This window comes from Staurois parvus, unplaced genomic scaffold, assembly GCF_062004578.1.
Source record: "Staurois parvus isolate SC_StPar_1 unplaced genomic scaffold, SC_StPar_1.0 ptg000679l, whole genome shotgun sequence".
In the NCBI taxonomy this organism is placed as follows: Eukaryota; Metazoa; Chordata; class Amphibia; order Anura; family Ranidae; genus Staurois; species Staurois parvus.
Window position 1 is genome coordinate 204008 of NW_028318475.1, and position 20201 is coordinate 224208.

Sequence of the window (20201 nt, forward strand, 5' to 3'; positions counted from 1 at the left end):
AAAAAAGAAAGAAATCCACTGCAAGGTAATGGCATAATGTACTAGTATGTATCACATACAAGAACATTATGAAAGACTTACCTCAACTACTTGCCAACTGCAGACAGCCGAATGACGGCTACACTGCGGCCGGCCAGTTCTGGGAGGGCGTCATATGATGTTCTCCCAGAATGCGCTCTCCTGCGCGCCCCCAGGAGGGCGCGCACCCGGCGATCTCCGTGATCGCTGTGTCCTACGGACACAGCTGATCACGTGATGTGGACACGCTGATCACCGGGAAATGCAATTGCCAGTTCTCGGCTGCACTTTCCTCACGCTGTCAGAGCGCGAGGAAAGTACTGCCGAGAACCGGCAGTTGTCAGTGCAGGGATCGGCACCAATCATCAAGGCACTGATGATCCGTGCCCTGATGATCGGTGCCCAGCAGTGCCACCCACCAGTTCCGCCCACCTGTGCCCAGCAGTGCACCCACCTGTGCCACCTACCTGTGCCCACCAGTGCCACCCACCACTGCCCATCAATGCAGTGCTGCCAGTCAGTGCCCAGCAGTTGTGCCAGTCAGTGCCCAGCAGTTGCGCCAGTCAATGCCTAGCAGTTGCGCCAGTCAATGCCCAGCATTGATGCCAGTCTTTGCCACCTATCAGTGCTGTCTATCAGTACCCATCATCAGTGCCACCTATCAGTGCTGCCTATCCGTGACACCTCATTAGTGCTGCCTATCAGTGCCGCCTATGCCTGCCACCTCATTAGTGCCGCCTATCAGTGCCCTTTAGTGCTGCATATCAGTGCTGCCTATCAGTGCCCATCAGTGCCGCCTATCAGTGCCCATCAGTGCTGCCTCATCAACGCACATCAGTGAAGGAGAAAAATTACCTGTTTGAAAAATTTTATAATAGAAACAAAGAAAAAAATGTTTTTTTTTAAATTTTTTGCACTTTTTTTGTTTATAGCGCAAAAAGTAAAGTGCCCAGCGGCGATTAAATACCACCAAAAGAAAGCTCTATTGTGAGAAAAAAAATGATAAAAATTTCATATGGGTACAATCTTGCATGACCGCCCAGTTGTCAAAGTGCGACAGCGCTGAAAGCTGAAAATTGGCCTGGTAAAGAAGGGGGTATAAGTGTCCGGTAGGCAAGTGGTTAAAGTGAAGCCCTCCAGCAGCGCACTGTTTCCGCTGACAGGGCTCCATCCGTCTGACTGGCCGAGCTGCGATGACATCACTTCCACACATGCACACAGAAGTCTTGGGACATGGCACAGTGCTCTGAAGGAACGTAATGAGTATGCCTTCCTTCAGAGCGCATGTGCCTGCTATAAAGACAGGAGCGGTGTGGGCTATTCTTGCGCTCAGAGGTTCGGTGGATTAGGTAGGTATAGCTCAGCTCTGAAATACCCTGGACAAAAAGGAGCAGTTAACCTATGCAGTACGAGCACAGCCCCACACATAGGAGAAAAAAAACATTTTGCCCAGAATTCTTCTTTAACCACTTGCCTACCAGGCACTTATACCCCCTTCCTTACCAAGCCAATTTTCAGCTTTCAGCGCTGCCGCACTTTGATTGACAATTGCGCGGTCATGCAACATTGTACCCATATGAAATTTTGATCATTTTTTTTTTTTTAGAGCTTTCTTTTGGTGGTATTTAATCGCCACTGGGCGCTTTACTTTTTGCGCTATAAATTAAAAAAGTGCAAAAAATTTGAAAAAAAAAAAAAAGTTTATTTGTTTCTTTTATAAAATTTTTCAAACAGGTATTTTTTCTCCTTCACTGATTTGCGTTGATGAGGCGGCACTGATGGGCACTGATAGGCGGCACTGATGGGCACTGATAGGCAGCACTAAAGGGCACTGATAGGCAGTACTAATGAGGTGGCACGGATAGGCGGCACTGATAGACAGCACTAATTAGGGGTCACGGATAGGCGGCACTGATATGCAGCACTGATAGGCGGCACTGATAGGTGACACTGATGATGGGTACTGATAGACGGCACTGACTGGCATCACTTCTGGGCACTGACTGGCGGCACTGACTGGCACAACCCCTGGGCACTGACTGGTGGCACTGACTGGCAGCACTGCTGGGCTGCACTGGTGGGTGGCACTGGTGGGTGGGCACAGGTGGGTGGCACTGGTGGGCACAGGTGGGTGGCACTGGTGGGCACAGGTGGGTGGGCACAGGTGGGTGGCACTGCTGGGCACATGTAGGTGGCACTTCTGGGCACAGGTAGGTGGCACTGCAGAGTGGCACAGGTGGGTGCACTGCTGGGCAAAGGTGGGGGCACTGCTGGGCACAGGTGGGGGCACTGCTGGGAACGGGTGGGCGGGGCTAGTGGGCGCACTGCTGGGCGGAACTTGCGGGTGTCACTGCTGGGCACTGATCATCAGTGCCCTGATGATCGGTGCCGATCCCCGCTCTGACAACTGCCGGTTCTCGGCAGTACTTTCCTCACGATCTGACAGCGTGAGGAAAGTGCAGCCGAGAACCGGCACTTGCCTTTCCCTGTGATCAGCGTGTCATTGGACACCGCTGATCACGTGGTAAAAGGCCGGTGGGATCGGCCTTTCACCACATCACGTGATCAGCTGTGTCCGTAGGACACAGCGATCACGGAGATCGCCGGCTGCGCGCCCCCTGGGGCGCGCAGGAGAGCGCGTTCTGGGAGGACGTCATATGACGTCCACTCAGAACTGGCCGGCCGCGGTGAAGCCGTCATTCGGCTATGCGCGGTCGGCAAGAGGTTAAACTGATATTTATATAATGGAGAATGAAAGAGGAGTAATAAGCACTCCTATGGTAAGTAGAAACACTGAAAAGAACAGAATCTGAGCATCCAGCAGTAAACTTGGGTCCTAAGCTGCCAATACAGTGAATCTAACTGCCGAATTCCCAACATTGTGAACCTGGATGTTGCCCTGCCAGCATTGTGAAGCTGGAAGCTGCTCTGCGAACATTGTGAACCTGGATGCTGCCTTACCAACATTGTGAACCTGGATGCTACCTTGCCAACATTGTGAACCTGGATGCTCTGCCCTGCCAACATTGTGAACCTGGAGGTTACCCTGCCAGCATTGTGAAGCTGGATGCTGCTCTGCCAACATTGTGAACCTGGATGCTGCCTTGCCAACATTGTGAACCTGGATGCTGCCCTGCCAACATTGTGAACCTGGATGCTGCCCTGCCAACATTGTGAACCTGGATGTTACCCTGGCAGCATTGTGAAGCTGGATGCTACTCTGCCAACATTGTGAACCTGAAGGCTGCCCTGCCAACATTGTGAACCTGGATGATGCCCTGCCAACATTGTGAACCTGGATGCTAATCTCACAACTTATTGACCAGAATACTAAGCTCACAACACTATGAAATACATATAATGGTTTACAGCATATATTTAATCAATACCGGCTGCATAAAATCCTGAAGTTATAGTAGTAATGCAAAATCATGTGATGCTCCGTTCACTGGAAATTAATTCTGCAATCCAAGGAATCCAAATGAAGTTCATCCCAAAATAAAGTCTGAAGCCAGCAGGAATAATCATTTAAAATCAGATTATGATAAGAACGTTTCATTGTTTGAGCATGTAGAGAAGAGCCAAATTAAAATATAGGCATGCATTTGCTTTTGTGTAATGTACTTACTGTTTTAGCATGTCCTCGTAGCATGGACTGGAGAAAAGCACAAGAGTACACCACATTAGAATTTATATAAATAATGTCCATGTAAAATGTATCAATCTGCTCAAATATACAGCTTAAAGAACATATGATTAGTAAACCAGGCTGCAGAGATACCCACATAAGTTGGATGACTGTGAAGTCTAAAAAAAGGTTATATAGCCAATAGTAAATATGTGTCATGGAATTAAACAAAGTAAACGTGAGGATCTTCACAAAGTAATTTTTTTTTTTTGTCAAAAAAAGCAGCATTATTGACAAAAAGTAAAAACTGGTACTGTTGCATGCCATAGTACACAACAGGTGATACACAGTTCACAACCAAAATATACAGGTTAAGCATTTGTTGAAGCAGTGACAGTAGGAACATTATACTAGGAAAGAAAATATAATGATGTCAGTCTCCCCACACAAGGGTTCATGTAATTTGAGGAGTACTGGAGGGAGGGACTGGACGGTTAGACCTAAACTTCCCGACTCATTTAAGTCACACAAGTGTTTGGCATTTTGAGCCTCCTATCCCATGTATTATTATACTTCATGGGACAGCCCCTGTGTAGATACATCATTTTCTTATAAGGGAGTGTTGAGTTGACTTATATCAACCAAGCTTAAAGGGTGGGGGGGGGTTTAGCCTGCATCCAGTGGCGCATAACAAGAGGGTTACATGTAAGAAAGTGATAAGAAACTTGTCCTCTTCCAAATCTGGGAGGAGGACCAGCAGACATGATTTAGTCTAATTGGAGAAGACGCCCATATGGTCATGTAAGAACAGGTCCATATTAGATGGAAGAAAGTACCTGTATCCCCTGAGCAACAGAGGCACAGAGGGCTTTGCTCCGGGCAAAATCTAGAAACTCTAAACGGGGTTAGATAAGCTCGGTGTGCTATATAACGCTGAGTAAGTCTATCAGGTAAGCCTTGGTGAAACTTGTTTAGTGCCTTCCAGTATCTCATCCCATTCCTCTACTTCCAAAGGCCCAACATCCAGCTCCCAGCAGGTTTTAGCTCTATTCCACTGTACGTGCCCCCGTGGGAGTACGAAGTGCAGTATACAGTAATGATATCAGTTTAGTGGGTTCTGTGCCTGTACTATCTATCAGGGAAAAGGACTGGAGAGAAGGGGCCTGAACAGGTAATTGAGCCTGTAGAGCATGCCGAAGCTGCAGATATCTAAATAACATGTGGTTTGGAAGATCAAATTCCTCTTTTAAGACTTGGAATGCTTTGAGCCCTGAGTTCGTAAGTGTCTGAACTTCACAAAGTAAGTTTACAAACTTCAAGATCATTAAAATTAATAGGACTAGGTGGTTCTATCCAAGCCGTTTCTCACCTGTGTAGGAGATGTCCACAAGGAAGCACACGTGCTCCCACTCTGGAGGTATGGATATCCTGTAAGAGAAATGCTGAATTAGGAAAGGGGTTCATTAAGAGGGGGTATATTTATCATGTCTACTTCATGCAAAAACTGCAACAGATTAAGAGTACAATAATAACAAATATATCCTCTTTTACCTTCTCTTAGCCTGTTTAATATATTCATGTTTCCATTCATCTTCCATGCAAACATAACCTTCCATCTTTTTTCTGGTTCTTTCTGGGTCCAATAATAATGCTACTTTGATAATCAAAAACACTCCAGCGCTCAATCCTAGGTGTTCCACAGGATACTAAAGTGCGTAATGTGCTGCCCACCCTTAGACGGCCACAGATCACAAACTACGATGTTTTTGACTGTTGTGAGGGGCGTTTTTCATCAGGCTACGCCCACTGGCTCATGGACAGGGAGGAGGGCGGTTTGTGATATGTGGCCTTTTAAAGGTGGACAGGACATTAGGTTGGTTCAGCTCTGAAGAAGGGGGCTCAACTCCCAAAGTGTTAGATTTCCAACCAGAATGTTCTAGTACGGGACTCACTGCCCAAGACTGAAATGCTTACATTATATGCCTGTTGTTTTTAACCGCTTGTGAGTATCCATTTATGCTTGAGGATCTAATAAATTTCATGGAGGTAATGCACGAGGAATTTGCACACTAATGTGTGTGTTTAATGCAAATTTGATACCTCAGAAGTAATTGACAGACATCTCCCAACAAAAAAGCACCTTCAAAAGGGGCTCCAGTTTCTTCTTTAATATTTGCACTTCCTTTGCCTCAAACCTTAAAAAGCCAGTACACACTTCTTGAATTCTTTAGCAAAGGAACAAAATGCCATTTATTATAAGCTTTGTCTTACTGTCTTGGCAGACATGATATCTTGAAGTGGTTCTAAATTCAGTTTTTTTTTTACTTTGTTGCATTCTATGCATTAAGGTAAAAAAAACCTTCTGGCTGTAGCTACCCTCTCAGCCCCCACTTATGCTTACCTGAGCCCCATCTCGCTCTACGATGTGCATGAGAGCCACAGCTCTCCCGGATCTCTTTCCTCATTGGCTCACACAGCAAAGGGAGCCATTGGCTCCTGCTGCTGTCAATTACAGGCAGTGAGCCAATGAGGAGGGAGTGGGCAATGGGGCCGAGCCTTACTCTGTGTGTGAATGGACAATGTCCACTCACAGGAGTGCAGCTCGGATAATACGTCTTACAACCAGCATGTACCAAAAGCATGGTAATAATCACACAGGGGAGATTTACTGAAACTGTATCACTCAAAATCTAGTGCAGCTGTGCATGGTAGCAAATCAGCTTCTAACTTCAGCTTGTTCAATTAAGTTTTGGCAATAAAACTTCAAAGCGGATTGGTTTCTATACAGTTTTGTACCAGATTTTGCACTCTTCAGTTTTAGCAAATAGCCCCCACAGGGGTGAGACTTCAAAATCCTATTTTTTTTCTTGTCCATTGTGGAACACAGCAAGTCTTCACCATCAGGACATCCAAAAGCCCAACTGTGAGGTAGGTAACAGCAAACAACTGCTACCAGTGAACTAGGGACAGTCTGCAGCTCAATGGCCACTTGTAGGACCAATGCCCTCAACTTCCATCAAATGGGGCTGAACCATCCATATGGTAAAGGAGAACATGATAACAAATGAGAAACTACACACAAAAGACCAAGAAAAAAAAATTGTGAAAAAAGTGAGAAAAGTTCCAGCATGGGAGGGAAAACATTACACCATAGACCATATGCATGAGAAGCTGCCCAAAAACAATTTTCCTTTAGGCAAAAGACAATCTAAACTGTGGTCAACAAGGAGAGAAAAACTGGGACCAGACAGAAGAATCTAAGAACAAAGTTCTGGTAGAGGAAAATTTAGATATGCTCTAAGCAAAGCTGGGACAAGGGAGGGGCAGCTACCCTGAGCACAGTGTTCTCATGTTCTGGGGGTGGGGGGGGGTGCTGATTATTTTATTTCTCTTCTGAATGACACTTTTTAGGATTGCTTGCCATACAATTCAGTAGCCCTGCAGTATCACCCAAAGAACAGTAGATGGCACTGTGGAACGTACCTATCCTCACTACAGAGTGCAAACAAAAAAGGAAGGAAAGAAAAATAAAAAGTCCAAAGATGCGAAATGGAGAGTTATGCAAAGAGAAGTTGGCAAGTAGCTGTGAGCTCGGAAGTGGACATACAGAGTGTCAGCTCAGGCTACGGACATAAAGTGTTACCAGGTGCTATTGCACTCTCCTCCTGTCAAGTGCCAGGGATCAGAGGCTTCCATCCGGGCAGACACATCGAGAGGAGGAGAGTGCTGAGCTTGATGAGTGGCATGCATGGTTACAGCACTACCAGTACAGGGTGACAGGAGGGCTGCCATGTGCGGGGCTCCCCAAGTCTCTGCTTTTCTGTAGCCAACAAGCTACCAAAACCATAAGGCTACTGTATGTACACACTAGTCTATGCTCTGAAAAGTGAACAACAATGGATCCCTTTTCAGAGTGCAACTAAACAGCTGCTGTCAGGTGTTCAGGAGGCAATTCAACCACTTACTGAATGCTTGTTACTTTTTTTTGTTTGTTTTTTAAATGGGATATATTCACCGCAAACCACAAACCAAGTATTTGGCACACGGTTTCTTTGTGGCCCCACTGACCTGAATGGCCAAGTTTGACAGGCCTCAGAATGTGAATAGTTCCCTTCAGCTATATTTTAGACTCAAGGTGAACAATTGAGGGGCAGTAAAACCATGACTCAACCTCCCGTTGAGAGCTGTTCATGTTAAAAAAAAGGGTCTAAGAATAAATTGTGCCCAGACTGGGAAATTATTCCAATGTCTGTGGGTTCCAGAAGTAAGGAAGCGACACCCCTGGCTGACCAATCTCAGGGGAAGAAAACATAACAGCGTGTTGTATAATTAAGGGTGATTTTTTTTCTTTCTGGATGATTTGGAGCTGCCTAACCACTCATCATCTACATTCTTCAAGGGCAGGTATGTTTGAGTGAGTCATATGTGCCTCTTTATGTGAAAGTCAGAAAGATAACTAGTCTGAGGTTCAGATTATGCCTGTGTACCAGACCATCTTCAGGTGGTACATTGTGTTCAGGTACTGACAGCTCAGTGCTGCTCACTGTGCACAGAGATCTATCCCTAAGGTACTCCTTGCCTTAAAGCGCACTAACACTGCACCTAACTCTCTCTTACTCCCCAAAACTCTACACCTAACCCTCACCCAATCTAACTCCTATCCAAACCTCATCTAACCATCCCCACCAACCATACCCCTAACCCCAGGGCCACGGATATGAAATAAAAGCAGTATGCTCAGCCCCAATGGGTTTGCAGGGGGGCCTAGGCCCAGAAAGGGCTGCCTGTAGAGTGCACCCATGCCCCATAATTTCTAATGTGCTCATATCTCTCTTCAGTGTTCATTCTTGATAAAACTATTAGTAAAGTGCATCTAATAACTAGATTCTATTCAATTGTTTCAGAGAGCCAAACCCCCCTGGTAAAAAAAATTATATATAAGTGGGGGGTGTGTAGTTTAACATCTTTAAACCAGAAACTCTGATGAAGAAGGGATGTCCTTTGAAACGTGTCAGCTGTACTCAGTGTCTACCCCTATGATGGGACTCACGCAGGCTTCCTAACTTTTAAGTTCCTTTGAAGACTTACATGCTTGAATTACTTCGCTGTGAGTATCATTTTGTATTCAATACATTTTGGTTACTGAGGTAATGCACAAGGTTGGTGCGCTTCTCGTTTTTGTTTCGCTTTGTTTAACATCTTTACCCTGGGCACTGTGTGACCTTGCTGCAGCTCTGGCTCCAAGTAGAAAAGGCTTTAACTCACCTGATCCCATAAGGATTAAAGGAACAAGGAAGTCTATTACTAAAATGACTGTCAGTTAAGTCATTCACCTCATCCAGGTGAAAACTGCCTGTTGTTCCCATTGGGTTGGCCAATTGGGTGTCTCCCAGCAGAATCTCAAGAGCATGGAGGAGATTCCATGAGACAGGCAGTTACTCTAGGAGAGCTGGACAGGGCTGCGGAAAGTCCTCAACCCATCAGCAGGACTGGTATCTGTTCCTTTGTGCAAGGAGGAACAGGATGAGCACTGCTAGAGCCCTACAAAATGACCTCCAGCAGGCCACTGGTGTGAATGTCTCTGACCAAACAATCAGAAACAGACTTCATGAGGGTGGCCTGAGGGCCAAAAACCTCTAGTGGGCCCTGTGCTCACTGCCTGGCACCATAGAGCTCGATTGGCATTTGCCATTGAATACCAGAATTGGCAGGTCCGCCACTGGCGACCTTTGCTTTTCACAGATGAAAGTAAGTTCACACTGAGCACGTGACAGACGTGAAAGGGTCTGGAGTAGGTGTAAAGAACGTTATGCTGCCTGTAACATTGTTTAGCATTATCATTTTGGTGGTGGGTCAGTGATGGTCTGGGGAGACATATCCATGGAGGGACACACAGAGCTCTACAGGCAAGACAATGGCACCCTGACTGCCATTAGGTATCGAGATGCAATCCTTGGACCCATCGTCAGACGCTACTCTGATGCAGTGGATCCTGGGTTCCGCCTAGTGCGTGACAATACCCAGCCTCATGTGGCGATAGTATGCAGGCAGTTCCTGAAAGATGAAGGAACTGATACCATTGAATGACCCCCACTCTCGCCTGACCTAAATCCAATAGAACACCTCAGGGATATCATGTTTCGGTCCATCCGACAACGCCAGGTTGCACCTAAGACTGTCCAGGAGCTCAGTGATGCCCTGGTCAAGATCTGGGAGGAAATACCCCAGGACATCAGTCATCTCATTAGGAGCATGCCCTGATGCTGTCAGGCATGCATACAAGCACGTGGGGGCCATACAAACTAAGTACCACCATTCTGAGTTGCTGCAATGAAATTTCATCAAAATGGACTAGCCTGCTGCATAATTTTTTCACTTTGATTTTCGGGGTGTCTTTGAATTCAGTCCTCTGTAAGTTGATAACTTTCATTTCTATCAAAAGATGAGGCATCCTTACATTCCTAACAAATTACCCAGTCCATATTAATATAGATATCCAGCATGATATTTTTCCCATGTGCTATCAAAAAGTGTTCCTTTAATTTTTTTGAGCAGTGTATTTATGGAACATAAGGGGCAGGGTGAAAATCAGGTCTCTGCTGAGGAAGGGGTTTAAAATGTCTATTATATAGTCTATTACCCTACCCCCCCTTTTTTTTTTTTTTTTAAATTTCTTGGGGTAATCTGCCAATTTATTCTATTGCTGTACATTTGCACCGTTTAAGCCTAGACTGCTTCATTTGGTATATAATTTGTCAAGATGTCTTGTTAGACATACTATGCCAGGCTTTGTTTGCTCGAACCTTGAAGAGTCCTCCTGACTACCTAGATCCAATGATTCATCAAACTCTGTGAAGCAACAGTTAGATTTGTCGTGATGGTGAACATTCACTTGGGTTAAACCAGAGAAATTAATATCAACAGAAAGGCCTGTCTCTCACATCTGTGAAGCAGACATGGAGTACAGATCTAGGCCCAAGTGTGCAGATCTCACAATTTTTGGAGAATTCCATGCTACAGCCAGAGAATTCCTGCTCTAAGAAACTAGCTAGTTCAGCATGCAGTTGGCCCAAGGTATCTCGAAGGCTCCATTCCACCTGCAACGCAGAATCAAAAACAGCCGCATTGCCTGTATTCTCCACAGAAGGACATCCAAGTGCCATGAGAAGGCATTATGGCAAACACTGGGGCCAGCACCCTGTAGAACACTAAATGTGCAGGGTTGAGACTGTAAAGTTAGTGCACCAACAGGACAGGGATCAGCAAGTACATATCCAAGTTGACCAAAAAATTCAGGAAGGACCATCTGGGAATGAACTGGAATGAAAAATATGATGAATACCATGTACAACTGTTGGACTATGTCTCAAAAGAGATAATTGCCTTCTCTATCAGAAAACCTAGGTCAGCATGGAATACAACTCCTAAGATCAAACTGGTGCAGGAACTAGGAGAAGGATTTTTAGGTTCAGGAGACCCCAAGGATACATATTTAGATCTGCTAATCTGTGGCACATGAAACTTGAAAGTGAGGTGTTTAATTGTTGGTTTAAGGTTCAGCCTGTAATCCTGAAAAGCCAGATTAACAAACCTCAACCCCACTTACTAAAGTGGGGGTACACTTTCATGCGAAGGTCTCTCTGAAGGTTTAGGAGGTTTCTAACCTCCATACTTGTGGGTGGGTGGAGAACCAGGCAGATAAGACTTAGGTATGCCTACTCTAGGAGTAGAGGAAGAAAGGGAAGGGGACTTAGCCGACCTTTTCCTAGAATTCTTATCCCAAAGCAGGTGGGTGCTTTGGCCTGCAGTGATATTCTTGATAATATGGATGCCCTCTACTGACCAAGTGGTTTCTCTTTTAAGGTGAGTCTCTGGTACAGTGGATACAGACCACTGTTTTGCAAAGTCCTTTCAAAACGGGAACAAATCCAGTAGGTGCTCAGAGGGTGTCCAGGACCCATCAAGGTGCTTCCAATCCCCATAAAGAAAAACTTCAAAAAGCACATGAAAGTCTTTGCAGTTGTGAAGCTGGAGGTTTGCAGGGAAAGATATGGGAGTATGCCTAGGGCCTCTGTAGTTGGGACCATGGAAGAATTAGTCTCAAAGTCTGATGTGATTCCTATAGAGACCCAGGTGGATATAGCAGGGGACACAGCCTCACCAGGCAGAGTCAAGAAGAATTCCAATAATGAGGTAAACACTATAACCATAGGGGAACAGGATTACAGATTACAAACATCAGTATTTTAGGATGCACAACAAATGTTCCCACAATTGATAGGGAGTGTGAATTGGAGTCATCCATTAGAGTGGGATCATCCTCTTCATTTCTAGAAATGAACATGTTGCAACCACGAGGTGGTACAGCGACTAAGCTCAAGGTACTTGGTAAGGCCTCAGGTATGCACATAACCCAGACAGTTGGCAACTGGTGAGGGTCAGACAGCTGGAGGTGACCAAAGTCACTGTAGATGGGCAGTAGGAAATGACCAAAGATCAGAGTTCTATGTGGCTCTTTTCAAAGCAGGAGCAACAGCAGGGAGATGATTCCTTGACTTTAAAGAGCATGTGCACAACTCACCACTCAGTCCCTTACTGTTAACCCCTTCTGTGGTATAGGCCAGCAGGGACTGGGAATTCAAATGAATTTTATAGCTCCCAATGCTTAGTCCCATCAGCCTACTTATAGTATGAGTCTTCGGTGACATAGCAAGTGTTGAGGCGATGGCAACATCTCAAGATCTGGAAAGTGCTCCGAAGCTAACTTGTTACTAGAACAGGGTCTGGAAATCATCTTATGCAGAACTCAGTGCTTAAAGATCACTTTCAGACTAGCCCCGCAGTGTCAATCCAGCAGGGTCTGCTCAAGATAGCTGTAGGCATCAGTATAACCTGATGGTGTAGACTGTGTCCCTGGACAAGGAAGAAGCATGTTTTTCAAATGTTAAACTGGTTTTAATATAGGACTACTTTTTTTTCCCAGCCAGAAATAGAGTTCATCAGAAATTTTACTAGCACGTGGGGCGAAGGAGAACTTCCCATCAAATCATAGCTTTAGTGCAGCTTATACATTTATCTATTGTAAGGTTTATCTGCTAAAAAAATAAATAATAATAAAAAAAAGACTATAATGACTTCAAGAGGCCTCCTGAACATGACATGCTACCAGACACTTGAAATAAATTTCTGAAATGTTGTTAATCCCTTCCTATTTATTGTCAAGCAAAATGTTTCTTTGGCATCATGTGAGATTTGCACAGTTACATATCTAAAGCTGTAGAAAGATGCCACTCGGTTTCATAAGCTCAGCTATATTTTAGTATGACAGGGAAAGATCATGCTAAGGTCTTTAAAGATTAACAATGAATTTTCGAAATCTATATAATAGTGTAGAGATCACGCCTCACCACTCATAATAAAACAAGTGTACAAATCTGAGATGTGTTATAGTACTATAAAAACAAATACATTGCGCAAAATACTGATTTTTTTTGGCTTTGTTATTGACAGAAGATAATCACACCACAGCTAATTTCATGCACTGCTGCCTAGTAGTAGCCAGTATCAAAAAGGGATTCTGTGCAGTATATCACATACGGCTTAGCGAAGCTGCGTGTGCATAGAGTCTAATAGCAGAAGTCTACGGGTGTGTGGCTTGCACCTCAAGCTCCCTGATACTTGAATCTTTCCTAGTAAGCCTCTATGGTTGTGAAACCTCATAAAGGTGGGAAGTGATCAGAAGGCATTCATGTAATTTGCATCACAACTTTAAACTGGAAAATCAGGAATGTGTGGCTATAGTTAAGCTGTACTCAGCTACCCAACTTTGCTTCTCCTCACTTGATAAAACAATAAAGATATGTTTGTAAATAATAGATCTAAAAAAATACAGATAATGGAAGACTAATGTTAAAGGAAAAGGATTTGTTCTCTTCTAACTAGTAAGGAAATTAAACTCGACAAACAATTAAAATTGATCAAATTCAGAAGGCATTAGCACAAAAAAAAATTGAACTGCATAAAAACAGTACAATAATTCCGTGACATTACTTACCTCTAAACATATAGGACAGTCTTGTCTTGAGACATTTTCTATGCACTAAATAAAAGATAAAATGCATGAACACTTCAATTTACCTCAAGTATACCCAATAACATTTTTTGTTCATTTCAAGATAGAGAGGGTGCTGTGCCTTTCTATATATACTTTTGAAAATATCAATTATTAATATTTTGGACACTCAAGGTGTTGCTGCTGTGTCTTAAAGAAGCCTTTTCCAACCAGGGTGCCTTCTGGATTCTTCAGGGATGCCTGGGCAAAATGCCTAAAACCTGCCCAAAAGTTGTTAACAAGCCAGCAGGTGGATCAAGATGGCTTTTTTTTTCGTACACAAAGCCACAGGGTTTTATTGTGCAGCATTTCAAGCTCGGGCATCATGCAGGCCAGCTACTGGTGTCCCATCAACAGATGACGTCATCGGTTGATAAGAAGGACATCGGGCCCCTGAGGATGTCCTTGTTTGCCCTCTCAGCTGTCCCTCTCCATCAGTCACAGGGAAGGAGGGGGAGAAGCAGAGGCAGAAGAGAAAAGCCGGAATACTAGTCAGTACCAGTGTGCAAAGGTACATTGCTTTTAAGAAAAAAAAATTCACCTCTAATGTTGGGTGTTAATGTTAGATGCAGCTGCACACTGCTTTAGTTTATTTTTTGTTTACATTTTAGAATTGGGTTTCTTGAAATTGTGCAGAATTTTAATGGGTGCCATGACTGAAAATCCTTTGCAGTCAATTACAGCCTGAAGTCTGGAACGCATAGACATCCCCAGACACTGGGTTTCATCCCTGGTGATGCTCTGCCAGGCCTCTACTGCAACTGTCTTCAGTTCCTGCTTGTTCTTGGGGCATTTTCCCTTCAGTTTTGTCTTCAGCAAGTGAAATGCATGCTTAATCGGATTCAGGTCAGGTGACTGACTTGGCCATTGCATAACATTCCACTTCTTTCCGTTAAAAAACTCTTTGGTTGCTTTTGCAGTATGCTTTGGGTCATTGTCCATCTGCACTGTGAAGCGGCGTCCAATGAGTTCTGAAGCATTTGGCTGAATATGAGCAGATAATATTGCCCGAAACACTTCAGAATTCATCCTGCTGCTTTTGTCAGCAGTCACATCATCAATAAATGTAAGAGAACCAGTTCCATTGGCAGCCATGCATGCCCACGCCATGACACTACCACCACCATGCTTCACTGATGAGGTGGTATGCTTAGGATCATGAGCAGTTCCTTTCCTTCTCCATACTCTTCTCTTCCCATCACTCTGGTACAAGTTGATCTTGGTCTCATCTGTCCATAGGATATTGTTCCAGAACTGTGAAGGCTTTTTTACATGTCGTTTGGCAAACTCTAATTTGGCCTTCCTGTTTTTGAGGCTCACCAATGGTTTACATCTTGTGGTGAACCCTCTGTATTCACACTGGTGAAGTCTTCTCTTGATTGTTGACTTTGACACACATACACCTACCTCCTGGAGAGTGTTCTTGATCTGGCCAACTGTTGTGAAGGGAGTTTTCTTCACCAGGGAAAGAATTCTTCGGTCATCCACCACAGTTCTTTTCCATGGTCTTCCGGGTCTTTTGGTGCTGCTGAGCTCACCGGTGCGTTCCTTTTTAAGAATGTTCCAAACAGTTGTTTTGGCCACGCCTAATGTTTTTGCCATCTCTCTGATGGGTTTGTTTTGTTTTTTCAGCCTAATGATGGCTTGCTTCACTGATAGTGACAGCTCTTTGGATCTCATCTTGAGAGTTGACAGCAACAGATTCCAAATGCAAATAGCACACTTGAAATGAACTCTGGACCTTTTATCTGCTCATTGTAATTAGGATAATGAGGGAATAACACACACCTGGCCATGGAACAGCTGAGAAGCCAATTGTCCTATTACTTTTGGTCCCTTAACAAGTGGGAAGCACATATGCAAACTGCTGTAATTCCTACACCGTTCACCTGATTTGGATGTAAATACCCTCAAATTAAAGCTGACAGTCTGCTGTTAAAGCACATCTTGTTTGTTTCATTTCAAATCCATTGTGGTGGTGTATAGAGCCAAAAATTTTAGAATTGTGTCGATGTTCCAATATTTATGGACCTGACTGTATATTGTACATTCACATCAGTCCCTAACCCTCAAGGGGCGTACAAGGTCCCTAACTCACATTCATACATACACATGCTAGGGACAATTTAGACAGGAGCCAATTAACCTAGCAGCACGTCTTTGGAGTGTGGGAGGAAACTGGAGCACCCGGAGGAAACCCACGCAGGCATAGAAAGAACATGCAAACTCTAGGCAAGTGATGCCGTGGTTGGGATTCAAACCAACGACCCCAATACAGTCAGGTGGAAATGCTTACCATTTAGCCACTGTGCTGCCCCTTGAGCTTCCTATCAGAGTGCGACTTCCTGTCTGTATCAGAGGTATGGGCAGACAGCTACACAGGCAGTATGCAGGACCGTGGCATTACAACCATGATCTGCTGATCATGGGTGCAATGCTTTACAGGCTCTTAACAAAAAAAAATACATGCATATTTTTATACCTGCAAAAATATGTGCATTTAATATTTCTTTTGTAAAGGTGAACTTATTCTTTAAAAGTGTTTCTATTTTGTAGCCAAAAATTGAGAAAACCTGTTATTATGTGTTCCTATTCAGACAGCATACCCTAACATTTAAAAAAAAATATTTCTTACCTTTTAAATGTTTCTGAGAAGAAGCCATCATGGCTGATTGCAAGAATTTCTCAAGTACTTCAGCGTGATCTGTTCCAATAGCATACAATGGAGCAGCCTAGTTCCTTAACCTTTAGCTTTGACAGACAATGTTCAAACCTAGTACAACTGATGTGATATCGGCTCTATACAGTACAGATGTGGTTAGCTATGGTAAACAGAGCTTCCCAGCCTCACTTATAACGAAATGAATTAGGACTTTTTTCAGCTGAAGAGAACATCCAAAAAGGTAAGCTACAACATTTTGTATTGATTTATTGATTGATTTTTTAAGTGATGTTGTGTGAATAGGGATATGTAACAAATATAAAGTAGGTGTTATCTCACTTCAACTGCAAAAGTGGAAATACCCTTTAAATGAACCGAAAAAGCTTTTCATTAACCAGCATTAACAAAAGCTGGTTAGTAGCACTACCATTCAACAGGAAGTCCAAAATATGATTTGTGCTTCATGAAACATGCTTTTGCATCCATGCTTTTAGCCTGCTGAATGCTGACCTACCTGTGCTGCACCAATGGCTTGGCAGCTTTCTCTGAATCAAGAGAAATCAGACACAGCAACTAGATAAAACAATAATTGCTCTACTGCTGTTCAGGCACTTTCACACAGAGCCGCTTTGCTCCGTAAACAGGAAACAAAGATACCACAAGTCAGTTTACACCTGCCTGTCCATAGAACTGCATTGAGCTTCTGATCAAATCTGCCTGAAAACGGACAGGCGGACCTGGTCAGAATGCCCATGTGAAAAGGCTCCTACTATTTTCTGTTGAGATAAATAAGCAAAAGCAAGAAAAAGAAATACCAGACATACTAGCCAAACTGAAGCGGGTCCAGATGTGGTTTATACCACCAGGCTGAGGGTCTCTCCCCAATTTTCAAACAACTTTTTTTAAGGTTAACCAAAAACTTTCCTGACATCTGTCTTCTTGCGTTTTGCATATAAAAATATCTATCTTTCCCTTTCAATTGCAAGCCTCAAGATAAAAGATTGATGTTGCTTTATTACCTTGTGGTTTCCTCTGAAGCTTAACGGCAGACATAAGTTACACTTTGCACAATGCTCAAACTGTTCCTTTGGGCCAATCCTAACGGAAAAACAAAAAGAGTTAACCCTCTTAAAAATAAAAAAAAAGTTATGGTGACAGAAAAGTGTATTGAAGGTCAAAGTGACTGGTGGCACATCTAGTATTTTACTGTTCTATTAAGCGGTATGCATGTCTGCTCCTACAGCCAAGAATGGAAATATATGGTTCTTTAACCCCTTCACACTATCTGTATATAAAGTTTGTCCTGTGCTAGAGAGAACAACGCTGAGGCTCTCAATCGTACCTACCCCAGACGGATCAGATTCCCAATTAGCATGGTTACTGATCTTGTGATCACTATGTCAGCTATTAAATAGTGATCACATGCAGGCTGGAGGTGTTACTAAAAATATTAAAGCTTTTTACCTGTAGATGAACAATGTTGCCTTTAGGTGACAGTGTTAATCTGCAGTGCCACATGTTTTAAGCAGAACTGAAGTCTTTTTAAGAAACTGAAATAAAGGCTTCCTCTTTTGCCTGCCAGCAATGTTTCTTCTTGATGCACACTTGACAGGCATGTGGAGATCAGTGTACATTTTCAGCATAACTTGGTGCCAGGACATATCAAATCCAGTGCACATGCAAGGGAGTAGCATTAACCTGGGCTGGCCAATCAAGAAGGCCATAGAAGACAAACCCGGGGCAAAACGGTCAATGATGTTGACACTGGAGAGGTTATTTAGACCAAATATATGATTTTATTTCTTTTAATATTTTTATGCATTTTATTGATATTAAAAATATAAGAGCAGAGAAAAGTTTAACCACCTCAAAACTGCGCCATAGCCAAAAGACGGCTACAGCGCAGCTCTCTTGTTCTGGGAGGGTGTTTATGACAGTCCTCCCAGAACACACCTTCTGGGCATGCAGCAGGCGAGCTCTGTGACCGATGTGAACTTTGGACACAGCTGATATCAGATCAAGGTAGGGGGCCAATCATAGCTGATCACATATATACAAACTTGCCGATTATTGGCATTCTTTTCCTCACGTGCGGTCACATTATGAGGAAAGGAGAGCCGATAACTGGAAAGGCTAACAGGACACTGATTATCAGTGAAGCCTCGTCAGCGCCCATCAGTGAAGAAGAAAAATGACGTACTTGCAAACTTTTATAACACAAACTAAGAAAAACCTTTTTTTTTTTTTTTTTTTTTTTTAAATGTTCAGCCCGTTTTCATTTGTTTACCAAAAAACTAAAAGACCCACTGGTGATTAAATACCACCGAAAGAAAGCTCCATCTGTCTCAAAAAAATGATAAAAATTTCATTTGAGTACAGTTTTGCATGACCGCACAATTGTCATTCAAAGTGCAACAGCCCTGATAACTGAAAATTGGCCTGGGCAGAAAGTGGGTGAAAGTGCCCAGTATTGAAGTGGTTAAGGTATGCAAATAAGCTACCAAATTATTGTCAAGTTTACTAATAAATGTTGGTGCTAAAATTGACTTGGGCATTTAAAAATCTATGATCTCTGGGAATTAAGGAGTTAAGTACTGCTTGTAGGAGGTATAATTAGTAATGGGCTGGATCAACCCTTTTGTCATTCAGCATTAAAGGAGAAGTACAGCCAAAGCTCTTTTGGCTGTACTTCTCCTGTGGATCACAGGAGTGCAGTTCATTCTCACAGCGGCGGTGAGAACTCAGCAATCAGTGGTCATGTGATCGCTGAGTTCTCACACTTAGAGCCAGTGAGGGGCTGATGCTGTATTCACCTAGGCAAGTATGATTTCAGGGAAAAAACCCCCCAAAAAACTAAACTTCTCTTTTAAAGAAGTAGCCTCGAGCTGCCTGCATCCTGGCCACAATGCAGGTGGACATAGTGCTTCTGGGCTGTTTTTGTGGTGATTGGTTCCCCATCAGGTCCACTCTGATGGGTGTTAGGAAGAGCCATTTCTTACTGTGTATAATTAAATTGGCTGGGGCCAATCATATTATACACAGACAGAAACAGCTTCTCCCACAAGCCACCAGAGCAGCCCTGATTATGAATTGCAATACTCAACAATGCTGCCCCCTCAATGTCCCCCCCGGCCAATCAAATTATGCAAGGGCAGAAACAGGGGAACCTTACTGACAATACTGCACAAATTTTTTCCATGATGTACAGCAACCTTGAGTATAATCCAATAATGGGTGAACCCAATTTCCTTAGGTCCCTAAGGTAAAGATTCTGCAGCTCTCTTTACAACGGTTCCTCCCACAGGCTGCCAGTGGAATATTATTCCTAAAAGTGTGTTTTCAAAATTACTAAATATAATAGTTTATGAATGTAATTTATAAAATAAACACAAGACATACCTGCAAATACCGCATCCTTCACAATGATACTGCTTCTTGTCTTTGTCAAAGAGATGACATATATCGCAGTAGTAGTCTCCAAAAACATGATTACAATGCTCACAACTTTTTTGAGCCTAAAGAAAAAACAAATATGAAAAGAAATCAATGTTTGCCATATGGCAAGGGATACATGAAACTATCACAGAGAAAGACTGATAGTTTGGAACCATCTAATTGGGGTGCCATCACTAAAACACATATGCCATACATTCCATACCATGGCTCTTATTTACTAGCAGCATTGTACAATGAGAATTATTAAAGACAATTCTGTCGTGGAAGAAAATATAAAGCTGCTGTAGCTTTATAAACTCAGAATCCTAGAAGTGTCTACACCTACC

The 20201-nt window shown here is 43.4% G+C and overlaps 1 protein-coding gene across 1 annotated transcript in view; it reads right to left on the reverse strand.

Moving 5' to 3' along the window:
• RCHY1 (ring finger and CHY zinc finger domain containing 1) overlaps window positions 1–20201 on the reverse strand; it is a 41879-nt gene that overhangs the window by 10323 nt on the left and 11355 nt on the right. Inside the window, exons 3-7 of the mRNA XM_089652288.1 lie at window positions 19819–19934; window positions 17439–17517; window positions 13701–13745; window positions 5016–5074; window positions 3647–3673 (exon numbers count right to left, since the gene is read on the reverse strand). Of these exons, the coding sequence (XP_089508414.1) occupies window positions 3647–3673; window positions 5016–5074; window positions 13701–13745; window positions 17439–17517; window positions 19819–19934 (326 nt within the window). The remainder of the gene's footprint in view (window positions 1–3646; window positions 3674–5015; window positions 5075–13700; window positions 13746–17438; window positions 17518–19818; window positions 19935–20201) is intronic.